General features: G+C 42.2%; 3 protein-coding genes across 15 annotated transcripts in view; 1 reads left to right on the forward strand and 2 right to left on the reverse strand.

The window, feature by feature from the left end:
- Positions 1-16,940, forward strand: part of Med12l (mediator complex subunit 12L) — a 346,663-nt gene that overhangs the window by 117,661 nt on the left and 212,062 nt on the right. The gene's annotated exons all lie outside the window — the stretch shown is intronic.
- The window catches only part of Gpr171 (G protein-coupled receptor 171), a 37,840-nt gene that overhangs the window by 6,735 nt on the left and 14,165 nt on the right, over positions 1-16,940 (reverse strand). The window contains exon 2 of the mRNA XM_076574128.1: positions 3,776-3,925. The gene's annotated coding sequence lies outside the window, so the exon portion shown is untranslated. The remainder of the gene's footprint in view (positions 1-3,775; positions 3,926-16,940) is intronic.
- P2ry14 (purinergic receptor P2Y14) overlaps positions 8,536-16,940 on the reverse strand; it is a 49,205-nt gene continuing 40,800 nt past the window's right edge. For all 3 annotated transcript variants that reach the window (XM_076574127.1, XM_006994653.4, XM_006994652.4), the window contains one exon: positions 8,536-9,973. In XM_076574127.1, the coding sequence (XP_076430242.1) occupies positions 8,933-9,973 (1,041 nt within the window). In that variant the 3' untranslated portion in view covers positions 8,536-8,932. The remainder of the gene's footprint in view (positions 9,974-16,940) is intronic.

The following is a 16,940-nucleotide window of genomic DNA, read 5'->3' on the forward strand; positions in this document are numbered from 1 at the left end:
AGAACATGTTAACTTGTGTCTGAATGGAGCCCAGCTCTTGAGGTAATAGCATGACCAGCAAGCTATCTGGTCTGAATGGGAAGTTTTGCCTCATTAGTGATTAGCTCTGTTTTTTTTTCATGAGACTAGACTCCCAACCCTTTTTCTTTCTGAGTTGCTGGAGATCACAGCCAAGGCCTTGAGCATAGGAAGTTAGAGCAAGTCTGGCTTTTATGGAAGTGACCATGAGCTTCTGGCCCTAAACATACATAATTTGATAAATATATTTATTGTGATAAACATAAATTTTCTTGTGATAAATATGCTGATGCACAGTTAATTTGTAAGTGCCAAGCTGTGGCCTCTGTAGGAGAGACATTTGCAGGAAAGAAAGTTGAGGTATTCCATCAGAGCTTTCATTCCCTGGGCATAAGTGTAAGGTGAAGAGAATTTAGAGGTGGATTTGGTTGCAAATTGGGTAATGAGTAGTTTTAATGAGATATGAAGAAAAATTGGGACATACTATTTCTGGTGAAGTTCTTCTTTATTTTGGGTAGGTGTTTTATCTGTTTACTTCTGCTTTAGTTTAGGTTTAGATGACCAAAAAGTACAAGCAACTAACTGTTGTTAAAATTCGAAGACTACTGTTTATGTTTGGGTTGCCAAATGTGAGCAAGCTAACGTGCCTTGGTTCTCTGTCCTTGCACCTCATTCCAGGAGCAGCATGAACTGATCTGTTTGGTTTTTGTGTTTATGAGATAGGATCACCCACATAAACCCAGGGTGGCCTCAGACTCACAGGAATCCCCCTGCCTGAGCCTCTCCACTGCTAAGATTACAAGTATGTGTCACCATTGCCTGGCAGGAACTCATTTTGTTATAGTGAAACCAGATTTTATTTTTCATTTTTTGTTTTGTTTTGAGACATGGTCTCATTACATAGACAGGCTGGCTTGAATCTCCAGATACTTTTACCTCTGCTCTCTGAGTTTGGGATTACCAGTCCATCTGCATTCTCATTTTGAGAATAAATTCTGACTATCTGAGTTGTTGGAGAATATTTTTTTCCTCTCTTGCCCTCAGTAACTTTTCAATTTTGAATATTTCATACACAGGTACTATATCTATATCATTTCAGTCCCTCTGGCTCCCTGCTCAGACTCCTCCTGTGTCCCGCAGTCATCTCAAATGCACGGCTTCTTCTTTTAATAATTATTTTATACCCACATGTATATATAAATATAGCCTGCTGAATCCATTTGGTGTTGCTTGTAACTGTATATATTTAGGGCCGATTGCTTCAGATTAGATAATTTATCGGAAGGCTCATCCCTTGAGAACACTGATTCTCCCTCTTGAAGCAGTCATTAATGGCCTGTATTTCTGCATCTGGTGATGGGGCCTTGTGATACTTCCTCCATCCATATTGGGGTGTCACCTGGTGGTATCATTGTGACTATAGCTTCCTTGTGATATACTGAAGACACTGTCTCCCAGAAAATGTCCTGGTCCTTTGGTGCTTATAATCTTTCCAGCTCCTCTTCTGACATGGCCCCTAAGCCTTAGGTTAGGGGTTGTAGTGTAGATAGATCAATTGGGGCTGCACACCCCACAGTCTACTAACTCTTCCCATTTTGACAGACTGGCAATTTCTCTAGTAAGGTCTCCATCTGCTGCAAGAAGAAGCTTCTTTGATGAGGGGTGAGAATGGCACTTACTTCTGGGCAGAAGGGTAAGTATTTATAATGCAGTTAGGAATTACACTGGTTTGTGAAAAGTAGTGGTAGTAGGTTCTCTAGAGTCCATGGCCTCACCACCTCGGCACAACTGGCTAGGTTTATAGTACCAGGCATGATTTCTCTTATTGAGTTAGCCTTAAATCCCTTTAGAAAGCTTTGTTCAAACATCTCTAAGATCTAAGTGCCACTATTTCACCCTTGGGGATATCTTGCCTCGCTGGCCAAGTTGCAGTTTGTAGGTATCACAGCCGAGGAGGACTATTGATTGCTCTTATCCCTTGGCAGCTTGCACAGCAACTTAACATACTTGAGAATCCAGGGAGGCTTCCGGGTCAGTGCCAGCTCAGTCCTCCAGTTCCTGTTTCTTAAGTGTGTGGTGTCTTCAGCAGTAGGGTCTGATGTTCAAGTTCTGGGAGACAACCAAGGGCGAAAGCAATAACCTGTATTGTTTTGGGTATTTCTGTCCCCCTAACAAACGATTAGACGGCAAGTTCTTGCCTGGTGCTGCAGTTTTTGTTAGATAGTCTATGGCTCTTGGGGGAGCCATTATCACCCCAAGTGCTGTAACTTCATTCAAACTGTATGAGTGTTTAGGTATATATACATGCACATTGATGTATAGTATATATTGGACATAAAATAATGTTTGCCTGTGACTTTAAGGAAACATTCTTAGTGTTACGTATCACTCCCCCTTCCTTCCCTCTCTCGGTTTTGTTTATGTACCCCCACATCCCTTCCCTTTCAGTTTTCCCCTTCATAGCCTCTGTGTTCTGCTCTTCCTCCTTCTGGAACTCTAGATATTAAGTTTCTAATGCACGAGTTTCATTTCAGTCACCTGAAGCTCCTCCTGTCTCATCAAGGCTAAATATTTTTCAGATTATATTTTGTTAATGTTCCAGGAAAATGCATGTCATCACTAACCAACCCACTGTTTCAAAAACCCGAGTGGGAAGAAATGAGGTAAAGGTATTTTCCCCTTATCTTGGTCATGGCAACACTTTTATTTAAGAAATGATATTTTAGTTGTTTTCATGTATATTTTAGATGTATAAAATGCTAATTTCCCCCACAGATTGATTTGTGGTCTCTGCTGCTATCCATAGCATCATTTAAAAAATTATTCAACACAATTGCCAGATAATAGTATTTTTAAATTAAAAATTTTGATAAATGTATATACGAGTCCTCTCTATCATTTCTGTCCTTTCCCTAACTCCTGTTATGTCCTTCCTCCCTTTCAAAGTCACAGCCTCTTATTTTTAAATTATTGTTGCACATGTATACATACGTATATACAACCTACTGAGTCTGGCCTTGCCTGTGTGTCCATGTCTAATCACTTGGAATTGGACAATTTGTGTGGGAGCATGTCCCTGGACAAAAGTGATTCTCTCTCTCAGTGGCCATTGAACCTGTAGGTCTTCATATTGGGGTGGGACCTTGTGGATTTCCCTTATCCACACTTGCATGTCAGCTGGTGCTGTTAATTACGTTGGTCTTATTTAAACAACCATACTGTTTAGAGTTCCTAGGTATCTGTCTCCTGTCATATTTGGGGGCACTATTTAGCTGCAGGCATCCTGGTCCTGAGGCTCCTATAGTCCTTCCAAGGTGTTCATTGAGACGTCTGAGGTGTGGCTGGGCATGCCACAGACACTTATCCTTTGCATTTTCATCAGCTGTGGATCTGTGTAGTAGCCTCTGTCTGTTGAAAAAAAAGTAAGCAAGGAAATAGCTTCTTTGACAGTGGGCTAAGAACTGTATTTATCTTTGCGTTTAGGGATAAGTATTTAGAATGCAGTTAGAAATTTCATTAGTGTAGGGAAGTGATGGTAGGTTTTCCATTAGGCTGTATGACCTCTCCAGCCATGGGCAGTTGCTGGCTAGGTTTACAATAGCAGCATAAATTCCTTCCTTATTAAGAGGGTCTTATGTTTAGACAGCTGTTGTTTTTCTCTAAGATAAAAATATCAGTAGTGCACTGTTATAGATATCTTGCTGGTCCAGTCATTATTGTGGTTTGTGAGCTTTACAGCTAGGAAGGACTGGATTACCTCCTCTGACGATATGAGAGCCAGCCTTTGGGAAGGAGGCTTCCAGAAGGTCAGTTCTAGCCGATCATTCCAAGTTCTGTATCCCAAGTATGTGGTGTCTTCAGCAACAGGGTCTTATCTTCAGCTTTTAAATTTGCCTTTTAGGGTTCTCTACAACAGATATAAAACAGAGATAGTCCAAAAGGTCAAGGGGAAACGATGAGGGTCACAAGCACAGGCCCAGTTGGTAACCTTAACTCAGGAAGAATGAATTTTCTATTCAGATAACAACCTGCTATTTCATAGAAACCCTGCGCCAAAGAGATGGTTCTAAAGGGGCAACGTTTGCACACTTATGGGGAACCAGGACACTGGAAAAACTGCCCTCGGTGGGGTTCTAAGAAATGGGGCTTTGCCTGTGTTTAGGAATAAAAATGACTAAAGCCTTATTGCCCTAGTCTGTAAAGGAACGGTGAACTGCTGCCTCCTCATGTCTGGAGCAGCCTGATGGGAAATAAGCATCTAAGCAGTAGTCTGACTGTAAGAGAAACCTGAGTAAATGTTAATGACAGCGAACCTAATCATGCTGTCGTTACATGTGCTGTCTATACGTTTTCTTGCTGCTTGGATCTTTTGTAGCATGCTTACATTTTCTGGTTTTGTCTTACTGCTTTTTATTTCTATTTTGCAAAATCTTTTGGAATAAAACTACCATCTAAAATTCTTTCTCATCTTCAAGCATTTTTTTTTCTTCAACTTTCTTCAGCAGAAATGTATTTTATACCAACAGCTGTGTGGGTATCTCAAAGACATACCTGGAGCCCTTAGACCTGTCCTTCATTATCATTATCTCTTTACTTGGCACACTGGGGCTGGTGGCAGACTTAACCTGTGGGAACCGATTAAAATTTCAGTTACACCCTGAAGTTAAAGGATTTGGGGCTAATTTGATACTTTTAATTTAGGTGACCGCTCACTTATAAGCCAGGTTGGTATCATACAGACAATGTCCAAAGACAATCACATGTAGAGAGTACATATACACATAGCCACAGAAGAAGAAAGAATAAAACACCCAAAGAGTTTTTGGTTCCTACCTAGATCTGTCAGTTGTTTGTTTTTGTAAGTGTGAGTGGTGAGTGTGCATCTGTATGCAGAATCCAGACAATAGCTTCCAGTGTTTTCTATCACCTTCAACTTTATTCTTTTATTTCTTTTAGGCATGGTCTCTCCCCAAACCCAGAGCAGAGGCTGGCCTTGAAATTCTGATCACCCTGCCTTCTTCACTTTCTGAGTGTTTAGATTACAGTGTGTACTGTGTGTTGGCTTAGCAAGTTGGTTTTTTTTTTTTTTTTAATGGTTCTTTTGCAGGGCTGTACTTTTGTAAAATTGTAATCCACATGCCATTGGACTCTAGCAGCCAATAGCTGACCCGAGGGAAATAATGACTTTTCATTAATGATTACACAGTCACACGGTCGTAGTAACAAACAGATGTCCAAATATATGCTCACCTGAAAGAAAACCCATGCCATTGTTTTCTTTTTGTGAGTGGGGAAGGTGTGATAATCTGTTTGTAATTTGCATAGTATCTCTTTAATCTTATTTTTGAAATTATAATTACATTTTCCCTTTCCCTCAAAACCCCATATACCAATGCTTCTCAATCTGTGGGTAGTGACCCTTTAAGGGTCTCATGGCCCTTTCACAGGAGTTGCATATCAGCTATTTGAATATCAGATATTTACATTATGATTCATAAGAATAGAAAAATTACAGTTGTGAAGTAGCAACAAAAATAATGTTATGGCTGGGGGTCAGCACAACATGAGGAACTGTATTAAAGGGCTGCAACATTAGGGAGGTTGAGAATCACTGCCACATACCTTTCCCTGATCTTCAAATTCATGGTGTCTTTTGTCACTAATTTTTTTTCCTGGTTTTTTTTTTTTTCCCCGAGACAGGGTTTCTCTGTGTAGTTTTGGTGCCTGCCCTGGATCTCACTCTGTAGACCAGGCTGACCTTGAACTCACAGAGATCCTCCTGGCTCTGCCTCCCGAGTGCTGGGATTAAAGGTGTGTGCCAATGCTGCCTGGCCTTGTCATTAATTGTTATTGCATGCTGATATGTATTTGTATATACACAGATAGTGCTAAATAGAACCTGCTCAGTCCCTACAAATGCTATCTGTGTGTATGTTTTCAAGGCTGATCTTTTGGCACTGGACAACCATGTTAGATGTTTTTGTAACAAGTTTACTAGTGGACATACTCTAGCGGCCAAAGCTGTGCGTGTAGCTCGAGGTGGGCGCTGACATAGGCATTCATTGTAAAACCAGGATTAGATTTGAACCGGTTTTTGTCTGCTTCCGTGGTGTGAGCCTTGATTCATTGGAGTGCTTGCACATCTGGAGTTCACATCTTTATAGCATCCCCTTCCAGAAGGTTTCTTGAGGATGAACCTTAGGTTTGCTTTCTCTGGGTCAGTTTGGATCTTGTTCCATCTCCATTTGTGACTGCTGGATTCAGACTAGCTACTTAATTGCCTAGTGCTAATTCACCTCTGCTAGCTATATGGCTCACAACATAAAAAGTGGCTTTCTCAAAAGAAAATGTTTCCTTTTGTTGCTAGGAAAAGAGGGTGGAGGCGGAGGAGATAACCCAGCAGATGAATGCTACTGGGAACATTTTATGGAACATCTTCTTGGTTCACATCCCTCAGTGGACCCTGTGTGATTTTGGTATATTTCATTATGAATGTTCTGTGATATGTTTTTTGATTCCTGCTCCAGATATTCCTTTCAAAAAAAAAAAAAAACACTTTAAGACATGTTGGCATAGGTGCTTGAATTAGTTAAGCACAGAAATGGGAACTTTATTCAGGTAAAGAAAGCAGGGAGATTTTAATGAATGGGGACTTAGGTTCTTCTGGGTTGTTTTTGAACACCCTTTACTAGATTTCTGTATTCTAGATGTTGCAGGATGGCTACTGACATATCATGTTCTAGCCACGGATGTGTCTTCATTTGCTTTACACAATGGAGTATTTACTCAGCCATTTAAAAAATGCCATCGTGAAATTTGCAGCTAAATGGAAGAACGAGAAAAAAAAAATCATCCCGAGTGAGGTATCCCTGACTCAGAAAGACAAAAATGCTGTGTATTTGCTTATATGTGACTATTAGCTGTTAAGTCGATGATAACCAAGCTACAATCCATAAAACCACAGAGGTTATGTGTAGAGTAAGGGACGAGAGGGAGCAGATAGATCTTGTCGAGAAAGGGAAATAGAAGGGGGGATCCGGTGGGGATGAGTGGGAGAGGGGGTTGTGGGAGGGAACATGGGGAGAGACAGCTAAAAAGCTAAAATTAAGGGGCCTTTGAGGGGTAGTATGGAACAGTAGAAACTGTCTAAAATATATACATACATGGGGGCATTCTAAACAAAATTGCCAAATAATGGGGGAGACAGAGTCCCCACTGGCCATTTCTTGTCACCAAATGGAGCTTCTAGTACCAGGATTAGGTAACATGTAATTGAGTGGTTGGCCAAAGGCCCCACAGCAATCCCAAAACAACTCACACTGTTGCCAAGACTGTGGATTGCTCTCCACAAACTGACAGCAAGGCCTCATTGCTGAAGACAGCACCCACACAGCTCACTGAACATGGAGAGATGGAGCTGGTGCCTACATGGAGCCTTCACCCCTGTGTTCCAGTGTCTTTGGTACAGAAAGGTACTCTGCGTGCTCTCAGAAGAGGAGTGTTAACACCACCCCTGCCACAAACCCTTTCAACGGCACACTGGTGTGCTTACTGCCTGCAAGAAAGGCCAGTGCAGTGGTGGCACAAAGCTTGTCAGAGTGACCAACCAGTAATTGATCTGACTTAAGGCTCGCAATGTAAAAGTCCCGTGATTCTACAGTTCCTATAAAAATGAGGGACTGGACTCTTGGTGAGGCCCAAGCTCTCAGCTCACCATCCTCTTTCTCTTTCCTGTCTTCTGGCACTGCTCTCGGGGCCTTCTCTGCCATTTGAGCATCTGTGGGCAGGCACTCTGTTGTAGCTTCATGTACAGAAGCACCTGTGTGGTGTCCCCTGTGGCCTCTTTAGCTACAGTGGTGTCTGAAGCGTGCTTAGGTTAACCCCTGTTGCCGGTGCTCTGCCTCTGTGCCCAGTTGGTTCCCTGCACCCAATAATAGTTCTGGCACACAGTGATTGCACCTCTGCTGTGGTTTCTGATCTCATCTGCCTGACATGTTGTTTCCTAAAACATCTCGCTTTCCTGTTAGTCGTCTGCTGTGACATAGTAGTTTCAAAGGCATTGCTTGCTCCTACAGGGGAAAGTGACTTTCCGAGGACCATGTTCTCTATGTTGTGGGGAGAAGAGCATGGAGGTTGGAGAGAGAACCCACGTGACCCAAGCTTTACTTAGTGCCTTTCTTCCTCTCTCACATACATGTGAGCTATGTTCTTTTTGAGAGTTTCGTGACTGAGCACTGGAAGCGTGGAGCTCTGAGGAAAGTGGGAAATGATGCCTAGGAGAGCCCAGAAGCCTTCTGTTTTAGTTTCGGCTGCATTTGGTCTAAAGTCTTACTAGGACTTAGAGCTTACGAATAGTCGTTTGGGAAAGTCAGAGACAAGTAGAATGTTTCCATTTTCTGTGTAACCACCTCCCTTGCCCTGAAGTGTGACTAAGCATACTATACTGACCCGTGTGCGGTTGTGAGGAAATCTGGGGGTGTCCCTTCATACATTGATTACTAATAAAAAAAAAATCCCTGATGGTTTTGAAGACCACTTGTTTATTGGTACATACAGAGTGTAAAACATGAAGTAGACATGAGCATTAATAGAAAAATATTTAGGAGGCACACCTGAAAGATTGGGTGTCTTCTAAGAAGCAAATTAATAGCAGAGAAGGGTTTAGTTTGGTAACTCATAGACCGGAAACCACGTGACAGCCCTCCATTCATTCCATTTCTAAAAGATTGTGATATGCACAGACTTTCTTTTTACATGGAAACTTTGAATTTCATTGCATTAATTATTTTGAACTTCATTCTTACTGTTGAATAATACTGATAGATAAGTTACTTATCATCATAAGCATGCATTTTATTTATACTTCTTAATTATCAGGTAACAACATGGACAGTACTTGGAAGGGGATGGGAATTCACAAAGTGTCTGTGCTTTCGTGGACTGTATTTCCCCTCTTGGTTTTGGAAGTGTCTAGGTCATTCTGGACCTTTAATGAGATGTGTAACTTCTTACTTAAGACTTCTCTAAATGGCTGACATAAGAAGAAATAAATAACGGGGTCCAGACACACATTTGCAGCAGAGAGCAGCAGAGTGAATTCCTTCACGTAGAGCAGGGTTTCCTTTGACTGGCAGCTGTAATGAGCCTCCGTCTGACTCTTGGTGTAAGGGATTCTGGCAATGTGGTAAGGTACAAAGCAGACCACAAATACAAGCACGATGCTGAATATATTGCGGCTAGACTTCCTTTTGACTGAGATGGAATTCTTTCTGGACTTGAGGTGAGACTTGAAGATTTTCCTCGTTATGGCGGTGTAGAAGATGATTAGTAGAAGAAACACAACCCAGAAAATGCTCACGAAGACATAGTTAGATGCTTTGTGCCACTTCCGTCCCAGCTCATTTTTGAGTTCCATACACTGTACTTTCGTAATCTCCTTGACACTCTGGTTTGTCAGGATGATGTTTGGGACAGCGAGGAGAAGCATGAGCATCCACACAACCACGGAGAGCAGTTTGCTATAGTTCACTGACTGGACAATAGAAGTCAAAAGGGGCTTTACAATTTTATAATACCTGTCAAAGCTGATGAGCCCAAAGAACACGATGCTAACATACATATTAACATAGAAGATCACGGCAGAGACCCTACATACAAACACGTTCACCTGCCAGGGACCGAGGCCTGAGTCACCAAGGACTTTGAAAGGGAAAGTCAGGCCCATCAGAAAGTCAGCCACAACTATGTTCTTGAGATAGATGATAAAACTCTTAGAGCTGGGCACATAAAAGAATACCCATCCTGATACTCCATTGAGGAGGATCCCTGTGATGAAGACCACAAAGTACAACACAGGAATGATCTGCTGCGTGATAAGGGTGTTCCGTGAGCAGGGCTGGTTTGGGGGTTCTGTGGTGGTTGAATTGGCCATCTTGTAACTTCCGGAGGCAAAGATCTGGATAGAGAAGCAGACTAGTTACTTAAAGGACAATTTCTAGCCTTCAAGTCATTTGTGACTAATAGCTAATAAAGTGGAGGAGCATGAATATAGTGAAACCCACCAAGATTTTGAACCATTTACCCCCTCTTGTGGAGTTTTTATCTTCCTTCAATGTTCAATTGGAAAGAGTAACTGAGCATGTGATGAGTTCTCATTAGCACAGAGAGTAGCATTTTCCTCCCACATAATGCTTTCTTCTGAAGTCTGAGGAAATACTAATTTGAATAATTTGAATATAGGCTTGAAAAGTAGTAACTATGAAAACAGTATATTTTATCCACAATTCCTTTTTTTTTTTTTTTTTTTTTGAGACAGGGTTTCTCTGTGTAGCTTTGGAGCCTTTCCTGGAACTCAACTCTGTAGCTCAGGCTGGCCTTGAACTCACAGAGGTCTGCTTGCCTCTACCTCCCAAGTGCTGGTTTAAAAAATGATACGCGATGCTAGTTACCATGTGGAAAGGTTATGAGGCACGAGCCACGCACGACAAAACCCAGTATCAGAGCTTTATTGGGGAGGGGAGGGGGACGGGGGGGGGGGACGGGGGGGGGGGGGCGGGGGGAGAACCAGGCCTGGGGAAGCAGCAGTGTGTGTGCAGAGAGAGAGAAAGATAGAGCTGGTGGGGGCAGGCGAGAACAGAGAGGGAGAGGAGTCTGTGTCAGGATTTTTAAGGTGCAGGTGGGCTTATGGAGCCACGCCACACATTCGCCGATGCTGATTGGGTGACCACACCTCGTGCACGTAATCACCAGCACGCACTGATGATGTAAGACGCAAGACCCCAGACCACTTGCTTAGCTGCTGAACTGCGCATGTGTGGCCATGCAGCTGGAGTGGGGGCAGAGTCCTAACACTGGGATGAAAGGTGTGTGCCACCACGGTCAGGCTGGCTTCTTAGGATTTTAAATGTCAACCGCGCATCCTGAGGGTGCTCTGTAGGAGCAGACAGAATGAAAAAGGAAGTAAAATGTCACCATTTTTATAAAACTTCTTGAAATGGCACATTTAAAAGAAATATTTCATTAAATAAAATGTATAGTTAATCTTAATTACAGTTTACTTTGAAAAATACAGGACTCAGTAGGACATATTTGTGTTCATCATTTTTATGTATACATAGCGAGAGTGGATAAAGGAGAGGAGGGATGAGCATACGGAATTGGGGGAGGTGATGTAATTATGCTTTAATTAAAAATCTAAAAGTCAAAGTTAGAGCTAGTGAGATGGTTCTGTGGTAAGGATACTTGCTGCCAAATCTACTGACCTGATCCCTGAAACCTACATGATGAAGCCAAGAACTGATTCTGCAACTCTGTCCTTCATGTACACACACACACACACACACACACACACACACACACACACACACACACACAGTCTTTATACAAATAAAGAAAAGTCAGACTGACTGACTTTTTATGGCTCATAGTATGTAGATATTGAGCTGCACTGTGCTATGTTAGCACCAGAAATTTGTGTTGCCCTGTCTATTTTTCATCAATGGGAAAGCTTTGATGTAGGACAGCAAAGGGTAGATTTATTCAGAAGGTTATCTCATGGTCACAGGGCACACATTTTCATTGTGTGCCTGAGAATCATCTAGACCTGCTGGAAGCCTCTCAGGTTTCTGCCCTCATCCTCAGGCAAGACTCCTGACTCATTGACCTCCAGCTGCTGGGAGTCCCCCTTGGCCTGATTCTCCGCTTCCTCCACCTCTGCTGTGCTGCCAGGGTCCGTCTACTTCTTTTTAGTCTGTTTGTTTGCTTGTTTTGTGTTTTTCCTCCATCCAGTCGATCTTCACACAGACTTCTATTTGTGTAGAAAATCGATTGCCACCTTCATAGCTGGCAGGCTTCTCTTCATTATTGAGCTTTCAGTTGGATGCCATTTTCTTTAAGAAGTTTTACTGTCCCACACTGAGCTGTGGTGGGTGGAATGTGGGGTTCCTTCTGTGTGTGTGTGTGTGTGTGTGTGTGTGTGTGTGTGTGTGTGTTCATGTTCTGTGCCTTTCTCCTGTCACAAGGCTCATCTCTGGCTGTTGTGTCTCCTTCAGAAGACAGAGAATGTTCTTAATCTTCACGTTACTAGCCTAATATTTAGGGCATTAAGTAGTTGAGATAATTGTGAGATAAACAAATATGCAATCTTGGAACATCAGACATGAATTACAGCTCTCATCTGTACTTGCATCTAATCCATAAGTGTGGGAAAGGGAGATTGGGGAGGACGGTGTGTTTCTTAGGTTACAGATGTATCTTGTTTATGTTGCTGGTGCCTGGCAGCATGTTTTGTACACAGTGAGTGGCAGACTGTGCCAGTAAAATAAGGAAATGTGAGAGGGGGGGATTGTAACCATGGAATTTGAAATTCAGTGGTATTCCATATAAAAAAATACAATAGGACCAGTTGTGTATTACTTCCTTCAAAGGAATATCTTTTTTTTTCCTGTGTATTTTCCTTTCATGTGTCTTATGGCAAAACTAGAAACACGTCTTGTTACTTGATCCTGCCAGTGTATAAACCTTCTGTGCAAGAAAATTACCTGAAGTTACTTCCTTCATGGAATCAATCTTTTATTAACTCTTCCCCCTCAAGCCGCTGCTGTGCGTGCTCAGCTCTGCAAATGAGTTTGCTGTCATCTTGGACTCTCATGTACTTACACATATATTATGGTTTCATATTTTGTTAGTAAAGTTTCTGTTACTATAAAAATACCTGAAATATTCTTATTTCGATAAGAATAGAGTCTCTTTGGCTTATAGTTTGGGAGGTTCCAGGTTATGGTTGTTTGGCCTGTTGATTTGGACCTATGACTAGGCAAAGGAGGGGAGAGAAAGAGACTAGAATCACGTGGTCTCCTTCAAGGATGGGGCCTTTGCTGGCTTAAAGACCTTGACATAACTTCAGCCTTTATCCACCACCTTCCAGTAGCATCACTCTGGGGACACGTCTTGAACACATGGCCTTTTAGGGACATTCAACATCCAAGCTGTAGTTGATAGCAAGTGATTAGTGACAATGAGCATATTTTCCAGTTTTTCATTGTTTTCCAAGACAAAGTCTAATCAATAACTTGTCCCTTCAGTTAGATGAAGTTTTGTCTAAAAGCCAGTTTCACAGAGCTTGAGTGAATTCATACTGATGTAGCATGAGTCTTAAACGGTCTTATTAATAAAAACAAATGTGAAGCCAGGTATTGGGGTGAACACTGAAAGATCAGAGAAACAGAACAAGCCACAGCCGACTTCACCTTGCCAGTTCCTCAGCTGATCTTGTTTCTTCAAACTAGAAATCTCTGTGTCCTCATCCAAATAGATCTCAGCTGAACTGCTCCTAAAAGCTTAAGGTCTTAACAGATCTCTAGTTCCCAGTCCTCATGCCTTATATACCTTTCTGCTTCCTGCCATCACTTCCTGGGATTAAAGGCATGTGTTTTTCCCAAGCAAGACATGAGATCTCAAGTGCTGGGATTAAAGGTGTGTGTCACCATGCCTGGCTGTTTCCAGTGTGGCTTTGAACTCACAGAAATCTGGATGGCTCTCTGCCTCTAGAATGCTAGGATTAAAGGTGTGAGTGCCACCATTTTATGGCATCTATGTCTATCTAGTGGCTGTTCTGTTCTCTGACCCCAGATAAGTTTATTAGGGTGCACAATATATTGGGGAACACAACATCATCACATACTGATGTGTATTTATGGCTTTAATTTGGTGTCTTCAGTTACCATCCTCTTAGCTACAATGGTGCAGTATTCATAGCAGACACTTGTTTATTTGTGGGATTATTTTGAAGTTGTAGATGCAATTTTGAAGGAGAGAGAGTTGAAGTGCATGATGTATAATTATGTAGTGAAGTAGAATTTTCCTGAAATGATTTAATGAGAGCCAAATTCTTTTCCTTTTAGGTTATAGAGGTCAGTATAAATAGAACAGTAGCATTTTTCCCTCCGAAATGATTTCATGACAGACACAATTAATTCCCTTCTCTGTGGATACTGTGTAAAGTAATTTTCCTGGTGTCTTGGGACTTACATGAATGTGTGAGTTGTATTATGTCTGGTTGTTGAAACTCTCACCCCCATAGCAGAAAAAGTATCTGCTCTAAGTTCCTGTAGGTGCAGAGACTCTGCTCACAATCGCAGACAATGCCTTCCTGGACCGTCCCTTTGACTTGACTGGGAGGGGTTGGCTTGAATTAAGTAGGCTTGGTAATGGAATGAGAATGAGTATCTGTGATTTGCTTGGTCCTTCCCCACATACTTGGCAGGTCTGCAGTGGTCACAGGTAAATGTCTGTTTGGGCATCGAGTGGTCTGAGACCTGCTGGTGGAGGAGATGTCTTCTTTTCCTTTGGCCTATGTTAATATACCAAAGGCTCACACCAGGCACATTTCATCCTAATATAATTTGTAAAAACATTATTGACAACAGCTTTAAAGCCCTTAAACATTTAAATGTTTTTATATTATATGGGATACATCTGTGGGTATAGCTAGCTCAAGAGTGTGTAGCCTTTCTGTAGGGAGGATCAATGATCAACTTCAAAATATGCAACAATATCTAGGAAGGCATCTGTGAAAAGTAAAGTCAATTCCATATTGAGACCAAAAGGCAGGATTATCTGTTGCCTAAGATATAGACAAGGTCACAACTCTGACCCAGGAAACGGGCTAATTACAGATCTTTACCTCCCCCTCCAAGTCTAATCCCCAGGTCTCATTCCTAGCTTTGTAGCAGACCACCTGCTGAGGCCTCCCTATACGACCGACCTTCCCTTCTCTCTAGTCCATCATACAAATCTAACCTCCCTCCCACTACTAATGGCTTTACCCCAGCCCCCAAATCCAGCAAGCAGTTAAGGTCTTCCTGGGAAACCACAGGCCATTCCAGGCTGGGAAGCAAGCTGGCTAACTGCAGATCCTCATCTTTTCCTCCATTCCTCCGTGTCCAATCTCCTAGTCTAATGTCCAGAACAATAGCAGACCTTCTGCCGTGGCCTCTCCTCACACTCTTGTCACCAGTCCCAGGGGACTAAGCAAATCTTGATGTAACACCCTGCTTTCTTCCTTCCCGTGGGTCCCCTTAACCCCCACATCCTATCTGCATTCTGAATGAAGTGTCAGCTCTCAATACCCAGAAACACATTTTACCTAGAACCCCCAGTGGCCTCACCTATCAGGACCCTAAAAGCATTTCCTACCAGGCAACACACAACCACCACACTCTTAAGAACCAGAGAGGAAACAGAAGCCAAGGAACAAAACATCCACACAGCAAAGACAGGACCAGATAGAAGCACCTAGAATTACAGTATCCCCACCCCCACATTCCTACATGACAGTTAAAAGCACAATAAATAACAGTCAGGATAATATGTCTCCACTAGAGCCCTACCACAGCAGCCCCTAAATACTTCTACATAGCTGAAGCATAAGGAAAAGACTTTAAAATAGCGTTTGTGAATATGATAGAAGTCCTTAAAGAGGAACTAAATCCCTTAAAGAAATCTATGGAACCACAAAGAGCAGAAGAAAATGAATAAGACAATTCAAGACCTGAAAGTAGAAATATAATCAATAAAGGAAATCCAAACTGAGGGAAATCTGGAAATGAAAAATTTAGGAACTTGAACAGGAATCTCAGAGGCAAGCGTCACCAACAGAATACAGGTGATGGAAGAGAGAATTCTAGATATTGAAGACGTAATAGAAGAAATAGATACATCATTCAAAGAAAATGTTAAATCTTAAAAACTACTGGCACAAAACATCCAGGAAATCTGGGACATTATGAAAAGACAAAATCTAAGAATAATAGAAATAGAGGAAGAAGAAACCCAGGTCAAAGGCACAGAAAATATTTCCAACAAAATCATAGAAGAAAATTCCCTAACCTAAAGGTACAAGAAGCATTGAACATGGAGAAGTCCAGCTGTTGCCTACACAGAGCCTTCACTGCTATGTTCTAGTGCCTTTGGTACAGGAAGTATTCCACATGCTACCAAAGGAGAAATGTAAACACCAACCAAGCCACAACCCTTTTATCTGCAGTGGTGTCCTGCCTGAGATATGCTAGGGCAGTGGTGGCACGAAGCTTGTGGGAGTAACCAACCAATATCTGATCTGACTTAAGGCCCACTCCATGAGATGGAGCCCATACCAACACCACTTTGATGACAAGAACCTGAGGCTAGATAGCCCAGGGACCTAGGAGAAAACTAAATAATACTGGTCTAAAAAAAAAGAAAGAAAAGAAATATAGTGATAAAATGATTCCTAATGACGTTCTGCTATACTCCTAGATCAGTGCCTTGTTCAGCCACCATCAGAGAAGCTTCCTCCTGCAGCAAATGGGAACAAATAGAGACTCACAGCCAGGCATCTCTCTGTCTCTGTCTCTGTCTCTGTCTCTCTCTCTCTCTCTCTCTTACACACACACACACACACACACACACACACACACACACACAGAGAGAGAGAGAGAGAGAGAGAGAGAGAGAGAGACAGACAGACAGACAGACAGACACCTTGGAATACTCAGCCATAAATTGGATGTGTCCATCAAGGGAGGGCCCTTAAGAGCTCAGGGATCCCAACTGAAGAGGAGGTGGAACAGCATAAGAGCCAGAGGTGATGAGGACGTGAAGAACAAAAGGTCTTCTAAATAAGCCTTATTAATGCTCATATGAACTCACAGAGACTGAGGCAGCATACACAGGGCCTGCACAGGTCTCCATCAGGATCAGGACCTTGGCATATGTTTGTGTGTGTGTGTGTGTGTGTGTGTGTGTGTGTGTGTGTGTGTGTGTGTGTGTAATATGGCTTCCAGTTTAGTGTTTTTATAAGATTCCTGAGTACATGAATGAGTGGATCTCTGACTCTTGTGCCTTCTCTTGGGCTCTTTTCCTTCTCTTTGTTTGTCTTGTCT

Source organism: Peromyscus maniculatus, chromosome 6, assembly GCF_049852395.1.
Source record: "Peromyscus maniculatus bairdii isolate BWxNUB_F1_BW_parent chromosome 6, HU_Pman_BW_mat_3.1, whole genome shotgun sequence".
Classification (NCBI taxonomy): domain Eukaryota; kingdom Metazoa; phylum Chordata; class Mammalia; order Rodentia; family Cricetidae; genus Peromyscus; species Peromyscus maniculatus.